This window comes from Entelurus aequoreus, linkage group LG12 (assembly GCF_033978785.1).
Source record: "Entelurus aequoreus isolate RoL-2023_Sb linkage group LG12, RoL_Eaeq_v1.1, whole genome shotgun sequence".
In the NCBI taxonomy this organism is placed as follows: domain Eukaryota; kingdom Metazoa; phylum Chordata; class Actinopteri; order Syngnathiformes; family Syngnathidae; genus Entelurus; species Entelurus aequoreus.
Genome location: NC_084742.1, coordinates 3,622,752 through 3,642,623, shown reverse-complemented (window position 1 = coordinate 3,642,623; position 19,872 = coordinate 3,622,752). Strand labels below are relative to the sequence as shown.

The following is a 19,872-nucleotide window of genomic DNA, read 5'->3' as shown; positions in this document are numbered from 1 at the left end:
GTTATTGCACCTTTACAATTACTCCAAAATTCAGCGGCACGTGTCCTGACGAAGACCAGAAAGCGGGCTCACATTACACCAGTTTTAACATCTCCGCATTGGCTCCCCGTGTGTTTAACCAGGACAGCTTAACCAGAACAAGACTGAAGTCTTAGTGATCGGCCCTGAGACTCAGAGAAAGAAACACATTTTAAAACTACAATCATTGTCTTTAACTCCATCACTACAAGTGAAAAATCTGGGCGTCGTTTTCGACTCTGACCTTAGTTTTATACCACATGTAAAAAATTTAACAAAAATAGGTTTTTATCATCTTAAGAATAAAGCCAGAGTTCACAGAGACGCTAATGCATGTTTTTATTACAAGTCGTATAGATTGTAGTAACGCCCTCCTTTCTGATCTTCCTGAAAAGGTTATTGCACCTTTACAATTACTCCAAAATTCAGCGGCACGTGTCCTGACAAAGACCAGAAAGCGGGCTCACATTACACCAGTTTTAAAATCTCCGCATTGGCTCCCTGTGTGTTTAACCAGGACAGCTTAACCAGAACAAGACTGAAGTCTTTGTGATCGGCCCTGAGACCCTGAGAGAGAAACACATTTTAAAACTACAATCATTGTCTTTAACTCCATCGCTACAAGTGAAAAATCTGGGCGTCGTTTTCGACTCTGACCTTAGTTTTATACCACATGTAAAAAACATAACAAAAATAGGCTTTTATCATCTTAAGAATTTGGCCAGAGTTCACGGAGACGCTAATGCATGTTTTTATTACAAGTCGTAAAGATTGTAGTAACGCCCTCCTTTCTGGTCTTCCTGAAAAGGTTATTGCACCTTTACAAATACTCCAAAATTCAGCGGCACGTGTCCTGACAAAGACCAGAAAGCGGGCTCACATTACACCAGTTTTAAAATCTTCGCATTGGCTCCCTGTGGGCCTTAGTGGACAGCACCTTTTAGCTCTTATTTCCAAAACTGTGTACACTACTGAATTGGGGTCTTATGCCGACATATGGACACTTATACTGCTATCTGGTGGTGTCAGAAGAGTATAACATACAATGGAATTTGGAAAAAAAAGGTGTAACATTTAAAATTTGCATGTCACTACACATGAAGTACACGTTTGTGTACTTATGGACTAAGTACATCAGACAGAGAAACACATTTTAAAACCACAATCATTGTCTTTAACTCCATCAATACAAGTGAAAAATCTGGGCGTCGTTTTGGACTCTGACCTTAGTTTTATACCACATGTAAAAAATATAACAAAAATAGGTTTTTATCATCTTAAGAATATAGCCAGAGTTCACGGAGACGCTAATGCATGTTTTTATTACAAGTCATTTTATTCAGCGGCACCTGTCCGGACGAAGACCAGAAAGCGGGCTCACATTACACCAGTTTTAAAATCTCCGCATTGGCTCCCCGTGTGTTTCAGGGTCCATTTTAAGGTTCTTCTTATGGTTTATAAATGAACATGAAGAGGGAAGGGTCACAGAAGGGTCCTGAAGAGCAGTGATTAAAAAGGAAAAGCAAAGTCGAGAGCTGGGAAGACACGCTAACAAACAGCGAGTACCGGGTTTAAACGGAGGTCATTTGACTCTGGCCTATTTTCCACATACGTCTGACCTTTACGTCTTCGGCCCCGTTTTAAAAGCACTCAGCAGATGCAACAGCGCCTTGTTACAGAGCGCTTAAACCGTCCAGCCCTTGTAATCACCTCCCCGTGGGCCAATATGCTCGCCGCCAAAACCTTTTTCCCCAGCTGACAGATTCCCCACTCAAACGCCGTCGGCCGCACCTATAGCGCACTTTTGTATAAGAAGTAATTTTATATACTTTTTTTTTTTTTTTTACAGAAACTCTAGGTCACCCTGTAACCACACAGGGCACTGATGAATACCCAACCTGCGGCAAAGCAATCATCTTTACGTCCTTGCTCCACTAAATCCTATCCAAGCCCCCGTGAAGCCAGGGGGAAGATTTATACCTCTTTTCAATAAGCAGCATAAAACAAACACTTCTGCCCGGGTCGTCGGGGGCAACATGGCTCCACTCGAGGCTTCCTGCCCCTCAGTGTGCGCGCACTCGTTAATTCAAAGTGCTCGTATCTCACCCGGTCTCCAATCAGACTGCATTTGTACCGTCACTGTCCGAAAGAGCCCGCCGGCGTCACAGAAGGCGGACCCCGGCGGGAAAGTAAGCGGCCAAGAAGCGAATGAAAAAGCGTTTCACCTTGACAAAGCGTGAACTGTGGGGGGAAACTCGTCCAAATTCTGGCAAATCATGATTAGGCAGCAGTACAAACGAGCTACAGATTGCACAACGGGGAGCGTGACGCTTACCAACATGGCGCTTAAAGTCACCGTTGGGTACGGTCAGGGGACAAAAGTAGGCTGACCATATTCTGAAATACCAAAAAGAGTTCACATATATGCGCTAGGTGAAAATTTGCCAATGATTCTTTAAAAAAAAAATGTTTGTCTTGAAAATCAACTTTTACCTTGAAAATCATTTTTTGTCATGAAAATCAACTTTTACCTTGAAAATCATTTTTTGTCACGAAAATCAACTTTTACCTTGAAAATCATTGTTTTCTTTAAAAAAAATGTTTGTCTTGAAAATCTACTTTTACCTTGAAAATCATTTTTTGTCATGAAAATCAACTTTTACCTTGAAAATCATTGTTTTCTTTAAAAAAAAAGTTTGTCCTGAAAATCAACTTTTACCTTGAAAATCATTTTCTTTAAAAAAAAATGTTTGTCTTGAAAATCAACTTTTACCTTGAAAATCATTGTTTTCTTTAAAAAAAAAATGTTTGTCTTGAAAATCAACTTTTACCTTGAAAATCATTTTTTGTCATGAAAATCAACTTTTACCTTAAAAATCTTTTTTTTTCATGAAAATCAACTTTTACTTTGAAAATCATTTTTTTCTTTTAAAAAAAATGTTTGTCTTGAAAATCAACTTTTACCTTGAAAATAATTTTTTGTCATGCAAATCAACTTTTACCTTGAAAATAATTTTTTGTCATGAAAATCAACTTTTACCTTGAAAATCATTTTTTTCTTTAAAAAAAAAAGTTTGTCTTGAAAATCAACTTTTACCTTGAAAATCATTGTTTTCTTTAAAAAAATGTTTGTCTTGAAAATCAACTTTTACCTTGAAAATCATTGTTTGTCATGAAAATCAATTTATACCTTGAAAATATATATACATATATTTTTTAAATGTTTGTCTTGAAAATCATATTTTACCTTGAAAATCATTTTTTTCTTTAAAAAAAAATGTTAGTCTTGAAAATCAACTTTTACCTTGAAAATAGCGTGAACTGTGGGGGGAAACTCGTCCAAATTCTGGCAAATCAGGATTAGGCAGCAGTGCAAACGAGCTACAGATTGCACAACGGGGAGCGTGACGCTTACCAACATGGCGCTTAAAGTCACCGTTGGGTACGGTCAGGGGACAAAAGTAGGCTGACCATATTCTGAAATCCCAAAAAGAGTTCACATATATGCGTGCCAAGGCAGGCTAGGTGAAAATTTGCCAATGATAATAATATATTTATTTAAATAAAGCATTTTTTCTCCTCTGTTGACAGCAGTGTTGGCGCTAGGAATTTTCCAAATGGGGTCCCACAGTACATTTTTGGGGTTCCACTTTTTTGTAAGCGTTTTGAAAAAAAATGATAAACGTATGCTTTATCCTGTTATATCTCACATTCTATATTGTGTTTTGGAAAAAGGTTGTCATAAACGTTACTTAATTCACACTTACTTAATACACTGCAAAAACTGAAAATCGTTTTTTGTCATGAAAATCAACTTTTACTTTAAAAATCTTTTTTTTTTCATGAAAATCAACTTTTACCTTGAAAATCATTTTTTTCTTTAAAAAAAAAAATGTTTGTCTTGAAAATCAACTTTTACCTTGAAAATCATTGTTTTCTTTAAAAAAAAATGTTAGTCTTGAAAATCAACTTTTACCTTGAAAATAATTTTTTGTCATGAAAATCAACTTTTACCTTGAAAATAATTTTTTGTCATGAAAATCAACTTTTACCTTGAAAATCATATTTTTCTTTAAAAAAAAAATGTTTGTCTTGAAAATCAACTTTTACCCTGAAAATCATTTTTTGTCTTGAAAATCAACTTTTACCTTGAAAATCATATTTTTCTCTAAAAAAAAATGTTTGTCTTGAAAATCAACTTTTACCTTGAAAATCATTTTTTGTCATGAAAATCAACTTTTACCTTGAAAATCAATTTTTTTCTTTAAAAAAAATGTTTGTCTTGAAAATCAACTTTTACCTTGAAAATCATTTTTTTCTTTAAAAAAAAAATGTTTGTCTTGAAAATCAACTTTTACCTTGAAAATAATTTTTTGTCATGCAAATCAACTTTTACCTTGAAAATAATTTTTTGTCATGAAAATCAACTTTTACCTTGAAAATCATTTTTTTCTTTAAAAAAAGTTTGTCTTGAAAATCAACTTTTACCTTGAAAATCATTTTTTGTCATGAAAATCAACTTTTACCTTGAAAATCATTGTTTTCTTTAAAAAAAAATGTTTGTCTTGAAAATCAACTTTTACCTTGAAAATCATTGTTTGTCATGAAAATCAATTTATACCTTGAAAATATTTTTTTTCTTTAAAAAAAATGTTTGTCTTGAAAATCATCTTTTACCTTGAAAATCATTTTTTTCTTTAAAAAAAATGTTAGTCTTGAAAATCAACTTTTACCTTGAAAATAGCGTGAACTGTGGGGGGAAACTCGTCCAAATTCTGGCAAATCATGATTAGGCAGCAGTGCAAAGGAGCTACAGATTGCACAACGGGGAGCGTGACGCTTACCAACATGGCGCTTAAAGTCACCGTTGGGTACGGTCAGGGGACAAAAGTAGGCTGACCATATTCTGAAATCCCAAAAAGAGTTCACATATATGCGTGCCAAGGCAGGCTAGGTGAAAATTTGCCAATGATAATAATATATTTATTTAAGTAAAGCATTTTTTCTCCTCTGTTGACAGCAGTGTTGGCGCTAGGAATTTTCCAAATGGGGTCCCACAGTACATTTTTGGGGTTCCACTTTTTTGTAAGCGTTTTGAAAAAAAATGATAAACGTATGCATTATCCTGTTATATCTCACATTCTATATTGTGTTTTGGAAAAAGGTTGTCATAAACGTTACTTAATTCATTAAAAAAATTAATAGAAAAAAGAAAAAAAAATGTGTACACTGCAAAAACTGATAATCGTTTTTTGTCATGAAAATCAACTTTTACTTTGAAAATAATTTTTTTCTTTAAAAAAAAAATGTTTGTCTTGAAAATCAACTTTTACCTTGAAAATCATTTTTTGTCAGGAAAATCAACTTTTACCTTGAAAATCATTGTTTTCTTTAAAAAAAAATGTTTGTCTTGAAAATCTACTTTTACCTTGAAAATCATTTTTTTTCATGAAAATCAACTTTTACCTTGAAAATCATTTTTTGTCATGAAAATCAACTTTTACCTTGAAAATCATTGTTTTCTTTAAAAAAAAAATGTTTGTCTTGAAAATCAACTTTTACCTTGAAAATCATTTTTTGTCATGAAAATCAACTTTTACCTTAAAAATCTTTTTTTTTCATGAAAATCAACTTTTACCTTGAAAATCATTTTTTTCTTTAAAAAGAAATGTTGGTCTTGTAAATCAACTTTTACCTTGAAAATAATTTTTTGTGATGCAAATCAACTTTTACCTTGAAAATAATTTTTTGTCATGAAAATCAACTTTTACCTGGAAAATCATTTTTTTCTTAAAAAAAAAAAGTTTGTCTTGAAAATCAACTTTTACCTTGAAAATCATTTTTTGTCATGAAAATCAACTTTTACCTTGAAAATCATTGTTTTCTTTAAAAAAAAATGTTTGTCTTGAAAATCAACTTTTACCTTGAAAATCATTGTTTTCTTTAAAAAAAAAAAGTTTGTCTTGAAAATCAACTTTTACCTTGAAAATCATTTTTTTCTTTAAAAAAAAGTTTGTCTTGAAAATCAACTTTTACCTTGAAAATAATTTTTTGTCATGAAAATCAACTTTTACCTTGAAAATTATTGTTTTCTTTAAAAAAAAAAGTTTGTCTAGAAAATCAACTTTTACCTTGAAAATCATTTTTTGTCATGAAAATCAACTTTTACCTTGAAAATCATTTTTTGTCATGAAAATCAACTTTTACCTTGAAAATCAACTTTTACCTTGAAAATCATTTTTTTCTTTAAAAAAAATGTTTGTCTTGAAAATCAACTTTTACCTTGAAAATAATTTTTTGTTATGAAAATCAACTTTTACCTTGAAAATAATTTTTTGTCACGAAAATCAACTTTTACCTTGAAAATCATTGTTTTCTTTAAAAAAATATATGTTTGTCTTGAAAATCAACTTTTACTTTGAAAATCATTTTTTGTCATGAAAATCAACTTTTACCTTGAAAATCATTTTTTGTCATTAAAATCAACTTTTACCTTGAAAATCATTTTTTTCTTTAAAAAAAATGTTTGTCTTGAAAATCAACTTTTACCTTGAAAATATTTTTTTGTCTTGAAAATCAACTTTTACCTTGAAAATAATTTTTTGTCATGAAAATCAACTTTTACCTTGAAAATCATTGTTTCCTTTAAAAAAAAATGTTTGTCTTGAAAATCAACTTTTACCTTGAAAATCATTTTTTGTCATGAAAATCAACTTTTACCTTGAAATCATTTTTTGTCATGAAAATCAAATTGTTGAACAGTTTAAGAAAAACCTTTCTCAACCAGCTATTGCAAAGAATTTAGGGATTTCTCCATCCACGGTCCGTAATATCATCAAAAGGTTCAGAGAATCTGGAGAAATCACTGCACGTAAACAATGCGTAATTCGAGCCCTCAGGCGGTACGCATCAAAAAGCGACATCAGTGTGTAAAGGATATCACCACACGGGCTCAGGAACACTTCAGAAAACCACTGTCAGTAACTACAGTTGGTCGCTACATCTGTAAGTGCAAGTTAAAACTCTACTATGCAAAGCAAAAGCCATTTATCAACAACACCCAGAAACGCCGCAGGCTTCGCTGGGCCTGAGCGCATCTAAGATGGACTGATGCAAAGTGGAAAAGTGTTCTGTGGTCTGAGGAGTCCACATTTCAAATTGTTTTTGGAAACTGTGGACGTTGTGTCCTCCGGACCAAAGAGGAAAAGAACCATCCGGATTGTTATAGGCGCAGAGTTGAAAAGCCAGCATGTGTGATGGTATGGGGGTGTATTAGTGCCCAAAACATGGGTAACTTACACATCTGTGAAGGCACCATTAATGCTGAAAGGTACATACAGGTTTTGGAGCAACATAAGTTGCCATGCAAGCAACGTTATCATGGACGCCCCTGCTTATTTCAGCAAGACAATGCCAAGCCATGTGTTACAACAGCGTGGCTTCATAGTAAAAGAGTGCGGGTACTAGACTGGCCTGCCTGTAGTCCTGACCTGTCTCCCATTGAAAATGTGTGGCGTATTATGAAGCCTAAAATAGCAGAAGGGAGACCCCCGGACTGTTGAACAACTTAAGCTGTACATCAAGCAAGAATGGGAAAGAATTTAAATTTAAATTTAAATTAAAAAAATGTGTCTCCTCAGTTCCCAAACCTTTACTGAGTGTTGTTAAAAGGAAAGGCCATGTAACACAGTGGTAAAAATGCCCCTGTGCCAACTTTTTTGCAACGTGTTGCTGCCATTAAAATCTAAGTTAATGACTATTTGCAACAAAAAAATTAGGTTTCTCAGTTGGAACATTAAAGATCTTGTCTTTGCAGTCTATTTAATTGAATATAAGTGGAAAGGGATTTGCAAATCATTGTATTCTGTTTTTATTTACCATTTACACAACGTGCCAACTTCACTGGTTTTGGGTTTTGCATATATATATATAATATATATATATATATATATATGTATATGTATGTGTATATATATATATATGTATATATATATATATATATACATATGTATATATATATATATATATATATATATATATATATATATATATATATATATATATATATATATATATATATATATATATATATATATATATATATACACATACATACATATATATATATATATATATATATATATATATATATATATATATATATATATATATATATATATATATACACATACATACATATATATATATATATATATATATATATATATACACATACATACATATATATATATATATATATATATATATATATATATATATATATATATATACATATATATATATATATGTATATATATATATATATATATGTATATATATATATATATATATATTAAATATATTAAATAAGGAGTACAATTCAATAACTGTATCCACTCGGCATCAATTGCAGTCGGTCCCCCAATGTTTCTTCTTTTTCTCCCAACTCTGGCTTTTGGAGTTTTTCCTTACCCTTGTGGGTTAGTTGTCGTGGTTTGTAAAGCCCTTTGAAGCACTTGTGATTTAGGGCTATACAAACAAATTGCGATATATTGATTGCAATACATAAAAAAAAGTGTAATAATCGAGTCAAAGGGATGTACTGACATGAAACAGTGTCAAATGTTTATCCAGTGCTTTCATGCTTTTATTTCTATTTTTATCTATGTTTCTGTTGTGTGTCATGATTTCATTTATATTTTCATTTTTTTATTATATAATCTTACTTTCTATATTTTTTTTATTTTTATACTTTGTAGCACTTTGAGATTTTAACAAATGTAAAGTGCGTTACAAATGCAATTCATTATTATTATTATTATTAAATGTACATTTTAACACAACAGGTTGAATAAAATACCGGAATCGCAATTGTATCTGAAAAGAAGAGCGGTAAATGTCCATCCATTTTCCTACCGCTTGTCCCTGGAGCCTATCCCAGCTGCACTCGAGCGGAAGGCAGGGTACACCCTCGACCAATTTAGCGGTGGCAATTAGCTTATCCCCAGGTGTGCATCACTTAAAAATATATTGAGGGACGACCTTATTCACTTTGTCCTTCCATGTATTCCCACACAGGAGACTTTAACCACTAGCAGTGGCTTCTCGTGGCCGCTATCGCTCGCCATGACTCAGGCACGACTGTTATTGTTGTTGTTGTTTGCAAAGTCAACACGCCACGTTGGCCAGTTGTCTGTGCGACGCCGCTGCACTTTACCGCGGTGAAAAAAAGGCGATTACGCGAGTCGTTACACCCCCGACAGACCACACAAGTCCCTCTCCGTGTGGCAACTTAGCTCCATGACTGAGCATCTCGCTCTGACCCGCAAGGCTTCGCTGAGCAAACGCCGACGTGTTTCTACACTTTCCAGCCTTCCGGCGACCATTGCCAGCTGTTGATTATGCAATCCTCGGACAAAAGGCACGCATCGATCTCAGAGCGCTGTCCGCCCCGACGATATGAGCACTTTTGTCCGAGCCAACCTTTTTTTTTTCTTGCTTTAAAAGGCCTAAAATCTGTATTGCGATATTTATTGAAGCCTTTTGCGTACTTGCCAACCTTGAGACCTCCGATTCCGGGAGGTGGGGGGTGGGGTGGGGCGTGGTCAGGATGGGGCGGGGGACGTGGTTACATTGCGATAGTACGTGCAACTATGCATGAAAACACTCCTACAGACATGACATATGGGACGGTTTAGTAAGTAAAAATTGTTTTGGTTATATTGTAAAACTTTTAAATGTTGCTTGGAGTGATGCATGAGGAATCCATACAAGTAGAAACGCTATGGACGGATTAGAAGACGGAACGGCACTTGCGCTTCCGGTTGAAAGCACTAAACAGAAGGAAATACTGAAGTGAGCAACCTCGTCCAAAAGATGGCGCCAAACAATAACACACCATTTAAGTGGGTTAGCATGTGTTTAATGCAAACTATTTGCTTTATGGCCATCAGCCAAGAAAAATCCATAAAATACCCGCACCGTTTTAAAAGCCGCAGGGCTCAAAGCGTAGGAAAAAGTACCGAATTCATCATACAAAATGTATAATAAATTTGGTGCAAAATAACTAAACAATCCCTAATTGTATACACAAAAACACAAACTACAAAAACAATCTAATCATTGTCCCACATATACCGATACTATATTTTGCATCGTTTTGTCGATATTAGTATCGATCCAAACACCTGTGTTTACAATTAATAGCCCTAGCTTATACAGTTAGCTATGCTTTTTGTTGTATCCCAATACGGTAAGTTATGCCTTGTCTTCTGTTCTTCCAGTGATAATGTTAGATGCACAAAGCTTTTGTGCCGCCGTGGAGGCGAGGATTAGTGATTTAGAAGCCGCACTTTGGAGGCACATTAGCTGCTACGCTTTGTTCGCTTGACCGGACAATATAACGATAGTATTAAAATCTAATTGATGTTATTTATATGATATATATCGTCGATATCGCGCAACCTCAGTTTGTAGGGAACTAGCTCTTTGCTGACCACTGCCAAAAATCGACAAAAAAGATGGATGCTCATTAGGGCTGCGAATCTTTGGCTGTCCCACGATTCGATTCGATATCGATTCTTGGGGGTCACGGTTCGATTCAACGCGATTCTCGATTCATAAACGATATTTTATGAATCTATATATATATATCGATTTTTAAAAAATGAGAATCGATTCCGAATCGCACAACGTGAGAATCGCGATTCGAATTCGAATCGATTTTTTCCCACACCCCCCTAATGCTCATGCACATTTGCCGTCTGCTATACACGTAGCAGTCACGTGCAGACGCATTCGTCATGCACAGGTAGATACGAGCGTGCCGCTGACGAGCGCTAGCGTCAACATTTATTCCCGTTAGCACGCCGCGCCATCTTGCCAATTGTTCAGTTAAACCGCCCTAATCCCGTCCTACATTTCATCAATGCCGGCGAGATAGCGCCAAACAAAAGTACCAAGGCTAACGACTCCCCTCTCTGGTAGCGTCACGGAATACGAGCCAGGCGTCGTTTCCCGGCAGCCTCGGGCGAAGAACCAGCGGGCGTCACTGGGTGACGGAGCTTATTAACGTGCCAGTTTGGGTTAGAAAATAAATAAATAAATAAAAAACACTCGCCGGCCTCACATTCCACATCTCTCCCACTCAAGGCTGGAACAAAAGGTTGAGAAATGAACCCCCGGCTTGGCTTTGCCCGGCGGAGCAAACGGCGGCGCTTTCCGCGGCGTTCGCCGGCTACTTATTTATATATTTTCCTCCTATTTTACTCCCCCCGCCGTCTCCCTTGTGGCCACTGAGGTGGAAACGGGCGACTGTGATGAAATGAAACCATTTCTCTTTTCTTGTTCTCGGTTTGCAGCCGTCGCCACACTTCATCCTCTTTTTTTCCCTTTCTCTCTCTCTCTCTCTCTCTGTCTCTCTTCGCCGCTCTAGCAGCAGGGCCCGAAAATATCACCAGCGCCATCAAGAGTTCCCGTCCCTTCATTAGGAAGCATCCAGAAATGTCATGCCAGAGACGTTGTATTTGAATCAAACAACACCGTCACTGAATTAGGGGTTTGTTGCATTGGTTATTCAGTACTTTGCAAACATAAAGGTACTATTTACACACCCCCTCAGGCCCGTGTGTGTTTACCACGTAAGCCAACCCCTCTAATGTCAAGAATGACCATTTTACAATCCAATTAGCGGACAAATGTATTTAATTACGCTCGGTCAGCAAAACATTTGCATTGCCGACGTTGTTTGTGTCGCCAAACAACAGCGGGGAAAAAAACCCGGATTGCAGCCTGTCGACCTGTTGCTATGGTGACAAACATCTTCCAGCTTTCCCGAGCGTTCCGCTTGCTGTGCGGCTAAGACTTGATCTCCAGGATATGTGCCATTTAGGAATCTTAATAAAGCCTCGGCTTTGACCAATAATAGAACAAATGCTTTTTTGAAGGAGATGAAGGTCAAGCTTTTTTTTTTTTTTAAAGCAGGGCTCTGCATTAAAATGTCAACGTAATTCTCTCTGCCCGTAATAAATGTCAATATGTCCAAATCCTCCTCTTGTGACGTGACGCAATAACCACCCTGATTTATGTCTTGTTTGTCTCTAGGTTGGCATGGACTGGGCCGTGGACGCCGGGAGCCGGGAGAGCTTTCACGGACGCCGATAAGTGTGCTTAGCATACGTCCCGATTCCTGTGGTCCGACTGACTGCGGCCTTGGCCCCGCACCCTGACTTTGAGTGATTAGTCATCGCCTCCAAGGGCAATTGCACGGCAAGACAACAAGAAACTCTCGGGAGTTGGGAGCTCTGCTGCAGTGGATGGTGGAGGTGGTGGCAGAGGTGGTGAGTCATTCGGCTCGGCAGATGCAACAAATTATTCATCATCCGTGAACAGCCCAGAATACATAATTTACGAGGACCAATTTCCGACTGGAGACCAATATGAAGGACGTGTCGTTCGTGGATCGTTTCTTTGTCGGCTTGGCCTTGGCCTCTTTTGTCGTGGCCACCGACAAAAGGCCAGACTGCCCAAAACTCTGCGTATGCGAGATTAGACCCTGGTTTTCTCCCAGTTCTGCATACATGGAAGCACACACTGTTGACTGCAACGATCTGGGACTGTTTAACCTGCCAGAGAAACTACCCGTCGGCACCCAAGTACTGCTCCTGCAGACAAACAATGTGGTCAGAATCGACAAACCCTTGGATTACCTGGCCAACATCACAGAGATCGATCTCTCGCAAAACAACGTCTCGTCCATGAGCGACGTCCATCTCGGGACTCTGCCTCAGCTGCTGTCCCTACACATGGAGGAGAACCGAATACAAGAGCTGCCCGAGCGCTGTCTGGCAGAGCTGGCTAATCTTCAAGAGCTCTATCTCAATCACAACCTCATCTCCTCCATTTCCCAACTGGCTTTTCACGGTCTCGGCAGGCTTCTGCGGCTACACCTCAATTCCAACAAGCTGCAAACCATTCGCAGAGAGTGGTTCGACCCCATGCCCAATCTGGAGATTCTGATGATCGGCGAGAACCCGGTGCTGTCCATCGACGAGATGAACTTCAAACCTCTCAGCAGCCTGCGCAGTCTGGTTCTCACCAGAATGAACCTGTCTCAGCTCCCGGAAAGGGCTTTGGTCGGCCTTGACAACTTGGAGAGCATTTCTTTCTATGATAACACGTTCCCCGAGGTGCCACATTCCGCCCTGAGAAATGCAAAAAACCTGAAGTTTTTGGATCTAAATAAAAACCCAATAGCAAGGATACAGCGAGGTGATTTTGTGGACATGCTGCATTTGAAAGAGCTCGGGATTAATAGCATGCCGGAGCTTGTTTCCATCGACAGCTTTGCACTGAATAATCTGCCTGAGCTGACCAAAATAGAAGCCACCAACAATCCTAAACTCTCCTACATTCACCCAAACGCGTTCTACAAACTGCCTCGGCTGGAAACCCTAATGCTGAACGGCAATGCGCTCAGTGCGCTCCACAGAATAACCGTGGAGTCGCTCCCGAACCTCAGAGAGGTTAGTATGCACAGCAACCCCATCCGCTGCGACTGCGTGGTACGCTGGATGAACATGAACAAGACCAACATCCGCTTCATGGAGCCCGACTCCTTGTACTGTGTGGAGCCCCCGGAGTACGAAGGCCAGCACGTCCGACAGGTGCACTTCAGGGAGATGATGGAGATTTGTCTGCCGCTTATCTCCCCGGAAAGCATGCCCGGGCATATTAAAGTGCACAGCGGGAGCTCGGTGTCGCTCCATTGCCGGGCATTTGCTGAACCAGAGCCAGACATCTACTGGATCACACCGTCCGGGGGTAAAGTCCTCCCCAACACGGTGTCCGATAAGTTCTACATGCATCCGGAGGGGACCTTCGACATCTATGACATCACGGAAAAAGAAGCGGGCCCTTACACGTGTGTTGCTCACAACCTGGTCGGAGCTGACCTGAAGTCAGTGTCGGTAGAGGTGAATGGATACTTCCCCCAAGCTCCAAACGGTTCTCTCAGTCTCCAGATCAATACCGTGGGGACAAACTCCATCCTGATTTCCTGGAAGGCCAGCCCGGGCACTCTGGCTCCTAACATCAAGTGGTACGCCCCGTCAAACGCGAACCATCCGGCCGCCTCCTTTTCCACCAGGTTGCCGTCCGACGTCCAAATCTACAACCTGACGCGCCTCAGCCCCGCCACTCAGTACAAAGTGTGCGTGGACGTCCGCAGCATCCACTACAAGCACGACACCAAATGCGTCAGTGTCACCACCAAGGGATTAGAGCTCTTGGCCAAGGACACGGAAAAATGGGACACGGCGCTAATCACCGCCTTTGGTGTGCTCCTGGCCGGGATTTCAGTGGGCTGCCTGCTTATTTATGCGACTCTGAGGATCCACCAACTTAATGGGGATTTAAGGAAATGCGACTCCAAAGCTTTGCTGTCGCCTGGACACGCACCCTTTTTTACCAGGCTGTGGTTTTCAGGTAGGGCACTGCCGAGGGGAGTGGAAGTGAAAGCCACGGTCATAAACGTGTCCGACGACGCCTTTTAGGGAGACATGACTTCGGGGCAAAGGTGGACAACTTTCATCCCCAGCTCAGACACTATTATCGGACTGGGATAGAACTGTGCTGCTCTCCCAGCTTAACCCCCGACTGAGGGTGGGGGTTTGCTTTGTAACTGTACCATCCGGCGAGGCAAATACGTCAAGCGAACGGGGCATTGACTGCCGGAAGACATTATTTAAGCGCATAAAGGTAGGGGGGAACGGAAAAGGTCTGGAGGAGGAGGAGGAGGTTGGGTTCTCGTGTAACTGACTGTTAAATTTGTCCAGAGTTGTGGAAATGTCCGTGTGGTCCCAAGCAATACCGTCTGTGCTTTGTCAAACACCCATAGACGAGTTAGCGATACAATAATAACACCTGTCTGTACCGGGGGAAGGAGATTTAGTAGACTAGACGAATAACAGTGAACTATGGTGTAAAGCCTTTTGATGATCCCCTCTTTTTCTATTTACGACGAATCCTTTGGTTTTTCATGGACATATTGGTATATATTATGTTACCCACCAATCCTCTGTATCCGGAACACTTTTCAATTGGCTTTTACACGAACACGTTGGATGACAGTGTAACCTTTCACGGAACGGGTGACAGGGGGGAGGGTGGGGGGGAGAGATGCTGCGTTGCGGTTGGTAAGTGCCTAAAACGAAGTACATGAGGTGGAACAAAGAAGAACCGGGAGGACGACGTGAGCCGCAGCAACAAAAACAAGACGGGGGGTAAAAAAAAAAATTAAAAAAAAAAAAAAAAAGGCGACATACTCATCGCAGAAGCTATTCTCCAGTAACGGCGTGTGAAGAAAAACCCTGTCGGTATTTTTAGCAAACATATTTTCGAGATATTTCGTTGTTGCTTTGGGTGTACAAGTTAAAAAGCCATTTTTATAATATAACTGTTCTATATGTGGTCTATGGGCACAACGGACTGAGCGGAGTGCTGAGGAAAAAAAAATTCAATAAATGTCATTGTTTCTTTTACAAACCATTGCAAACGTCGGCTCCTTTTTTTGCCGATGTGACGTGTTGGTGCCTCAATTATGGGCCTCTGGGAGGAAATGGTGATGTCAAACCATTCATTTTTAAAGCCATAATCATCACATGTTTGAAGTTTAATTAATCGTGAATAATCAAAGTTAATTACTTGCTTTATTTAAATTAACGTTAAATTAAGTACCCCTTCAGAAAAAAACGGGGCTCTTCAAGCACCACCATATAGACTCGCATTAAAACACAATAGCGTAGTAGGCCTAAGTAGTCATTAAAAACAAGACAGGTTGTATTCATCAAGTATATTTCATATTTTTGGCCACTTTACATATAGGAACATAAAACGCTGTACTTTATCAAGTGATTATTTGGCATACCACTAGATCAGGGGTGTCCAAAGTGCGGCCCGGGGGCCATTTGCGGCCCGCAGCTAATTGTTTACCGGCCCGCCACACATTCTGCAAAAATTGCAAAATTGATAGTATTGCAAAAATAAAAAATAAACATTTAAAAAATTGGAATGAGGTGAAATCAAACGAGAAAAAGCTGCAATGTTGACACAAAGCTGCCATGCAGGCTGTTTTTGATTCTTTTGTCTTTCTTTATTTTTATTTTTTTTGCCATTGCTCCAAAAAGAAAAAAGACCAAAAAAAAATCTATGTTATAATGAATTATTGACCTATTCATGGCTCCAATTACTTCAAAAATGTCACTTTAATATGATTTATGTGGAAAAAATATTGCATATATTGTGTGGTTGCCATATAAAAACATCAAAGTTTTCTTCGACAAAAGAGCATAAAAACAAACAAAATAATAGTTCAAACGTAAAATCGACAGATATATCTGAAGTTGATCTCGTAACTTAAGTGTTGAAAGTAAAAAAAAAACTAATACAAACTAGAGATGTATCGTTTTTTTTTATTATCAGTATCGGTTTTTTTTTTGGTTTTTAAAAAAAAAAAAAAAAATTAAATCCACATAAAAAACACAAGATACACTTACAATTAGTGCACCAACCCAAAAAACCTCCCTCCCCCATTTACACTCATTCACACAAAAGGGTTGTTTCTTTCTGTTATTAATATTCTGGTTCCTACATTATATATCAATATATATCAATACAGTCTGCAAGGGATACAGTCCGTAAGCACACATGATTGTGCGTGCTGCTGCTCCACTAATAGTACTAACCTTTAACAGTTAATTTGACTCATTTTCATTAATTACTAGTTTCTATGTAACTGTTTTTATATTGTTTTACTTTCTTTTTTATTCAAGAAAATGTTTTTAATTTATTTATCTTATTTTATTTGATTCATTTTTTTAAAAAGTACCTTATCTTCACCATACCTGGTTGTCCAAATTAGGCATAATAATGTGTTAATTCCACGACTGTATATATCGGTTGATATCGGTATCGGTAATTAAAGAGTTGGACAATATCGGCATATCGGATATCGGCAAAAAGCCATTATCGGACATCCCTAATACAAATTTATTACTTTATGAGTGGGGGACCTTTTGGATCCCAAATATATTTAGTGGGATTTTATTAATATTTTCACTGATTTCTCAAAAATATTAAAGAATTCAAATCAATGGTGTCCTGCATTATTGATCTTTTAGAGCTGTAATTACTAAATACTGCATATTTCCAGGGCAGCTGTGGCTACGAAAGTAGCTTACCACCACCAGGTGTGAATGAATGATGGGTTTTTAACATGTAAAGCGACTTTGGGTACTTAGAAAAGCGCTATATAAATCCCAGGTATTATTATTATTATTATTATTATTATTTCCAGTTTTGCTATAAAAAACAAAGTTGTCTTTGACAGAAAAGGCATAAAACCTTTTTTCTTTTTTTCTTTTTTTACTTTTTATCAACCTGAAGTTGATATAGAGATTTACTGTAAGCACTAAGTAAAAAAAAATAATAATAATTTGACTTATTTTTAACGTTTTAATGACTGAGACCCTTTATGGTCCCCGGGAGTCCTAAAGGTTAAAAAAAAAAAAAAAATAAATCATATATTTTGTTATGGTTTGAAAATGAAAAATATCAAAATGGCCCCCGCATGCTTACATTTTTCCGTGTGCGGCCCTCAGTGGAAAAAGTTTGGACACCCCTGCACTGGATGGAACCCACGTTACCACAGTTTGAAAATCACGGCCCCAATATTTTGACACACATGCAATTTTATTGTCACAATGTCATACAATAACATGTTTAAATGTTTTACTTTTTAAATTGGTGCATTTATTATTTCCTGATACTAATTTTGATCGGATATGATATCAGTAGGAATCATACATCGTTGTATTATTTTGCAATGTGGAACGTTAGAAAAGGTTTGACCAAGTAAAATCTCTCAGACAGAGGTAGGTATGAGAAACACTAACCCAGTGGTTCTTAACCTGGGTTCGATCGAACCCTGGGGGTTCGGTGAGTCGGCCTCAGGGGTTCGGCGGAGGTCGAGACACACCCGACTCATCGTGTAAATAAAAACTTCTCCCTATCGGCGTATTACGGATACGGCAACAGCAGAAGTCAGACTGATTTGCAGGTGTGTAATTTGTTGTGAGTTATGTGTTGGTTTTGTTGTTTGAACAAGGTGATGTTCATGCACGCTTCATTTTGTGCACCAGTAAAAAAAACATGGTAACACTTTAGTATGGGGAACATATTCACCATTAATTAGTTGCTTATTAACATGCAAATTAGTAACATATTGGCTCTTAACTAGTCATTATTAAGTACTTATTAATACCTTATTTGGCATGGCCTTATTATAACCCTAACCCTCTAACCCTGGCCCTAACCCTCTAACCCTAACCAAATAACTCTAAATTAAGTCTTTGTTACTCAGAATATGTTCCCCATACTAAAGTGTTACCAAAAACATATAACTTTGTCTTGAATTTGAAAAAAAACCAACATTTTATTTTTCACTAAAGAAGGGTTCGGTAAATGCGCATATGAAACTGGTGGGGTCCGGTACCTCCAACAAGGTTAAGAACCATGGCACTAACCGTCGGGAATGCTCGTTTTTAAGTCGAAGTGGAATTGCTTTTTTTGGCAACACCTAATGGCAACAATAATTCATGACATTAAGCTCAAGACAAAGAAAGTTGAATAATGCGGACACGCTTGTTACTTAATACTCTCTAATTTTGCTTTGGAGACTTAATAGCTGTAAGTAATATACAACTATAATGCTTTGATGCTTGTTTGTATTGACAAATATCTGCAATATCGTTAAATTGGAAAGTATGTCTAGCTTGTGTGCTGTTATGAGCTTAGCTGTTGTGTAGCTGCTAGCTCCTAGTAGCCTATAGCCTATCATGTTTACATTTTGTGTGAATGAATAAAATAGAATGAAGTGTGTGCTTATTGGAGGACATTTAGAGGATAACGGGCTTTGCACAATTAAGCACTTGAATCTGAAATTTTCGATGCAAACTGATATAATCATATAATAGGTTTTTTGCTAATATCGAACCAATATCAATATTCATTATGTGCACCAGTAAAAAAACATGGTAACACTTTAATATGGGGAACATATTCACCATTAATTAGTTGCTTATTAACATGCAAATTAGTAACATATTGGCTCTTAACTAGTCATTATTAAGCACTTATTAATGCCTTATTTGGCATGGCCTTATTATAACCCTATAATCATATAATAGGTTTTTTGCTAATATCGAACCAATATCAATATTCATTATGTGCACCAGTAAAAAAACATGGTAACACTTTAATATGGGGAACATATTCACCATTAATTAGTTGCTTATTAACATGCAAATTAGTAACATATTGGCTCTTAACTAGTCATTATTAAGCACTTATTAATGCCTTATTTGGCATGGCCTTATTATAACCCTAACCCTGGCCCTAACCCTCTAACCCTAACCAAATAACTCTAAATTAAGTCTTTGTTACTCAGAATATGTTCCCCATACTAAAGTGTTACCAAAAACATATAACTTTAACTTGAATTTGAAAAAGAAACAACATTTTATTTTTCACTAAAGAAGGGTTCGGTAAATGCGCATATGAAACTGGTGGGGTTCGGTACCTCCAACAAGGTTAAGAACCATGGCACTAACCGTCGGGAATGCTCGTTTTTAAGTCGAAGTGGAATTGCTTTTTTTGGCAACACCTAATGGCAACAATAATTCATGACATTAAGCTCAAGACAAAGAAAGTTGAATAATGCGGACACGTTTGTTACTTAATACTCTCTAATTTTGCTTTGGAGACTTAGTAGCTGTAAGTAATATACAACTATAATGT

The 19,872-nt window shown here is 37.7% G+C and overlaps 1 protein-coding gene across 1 annotated transcript in view; it reads left to right on the top strand.

Annotated features, from left to right (window-relative positions):
- Positions 1 to 15,565, top strand: part of LOC133661337 (leucine-rich repeat neuronal protein 3) — a 60,598-nt gene extending 45,033 nt beyond the window's left edge. The window contains exon 2 of the mRNA XM_062064474.1: positions 12,121 to 15,565. Within this exon, the coding sequence (XP_061920458.1) occupies positions 12,456 to 14,570 (2,115 nt within the window). The 5' untranslated portion in view covers positions 12,121 to 12,455 and the 3' untranslated portion in view covers positions 14,571 to 15,565. The remainder of the gene's footprint in view (positions 1 to 12,120) is intronic.
- The last annotated feature ends 4,307 nt before the right edge of the window (positions 15,566 to 19,872 follow it).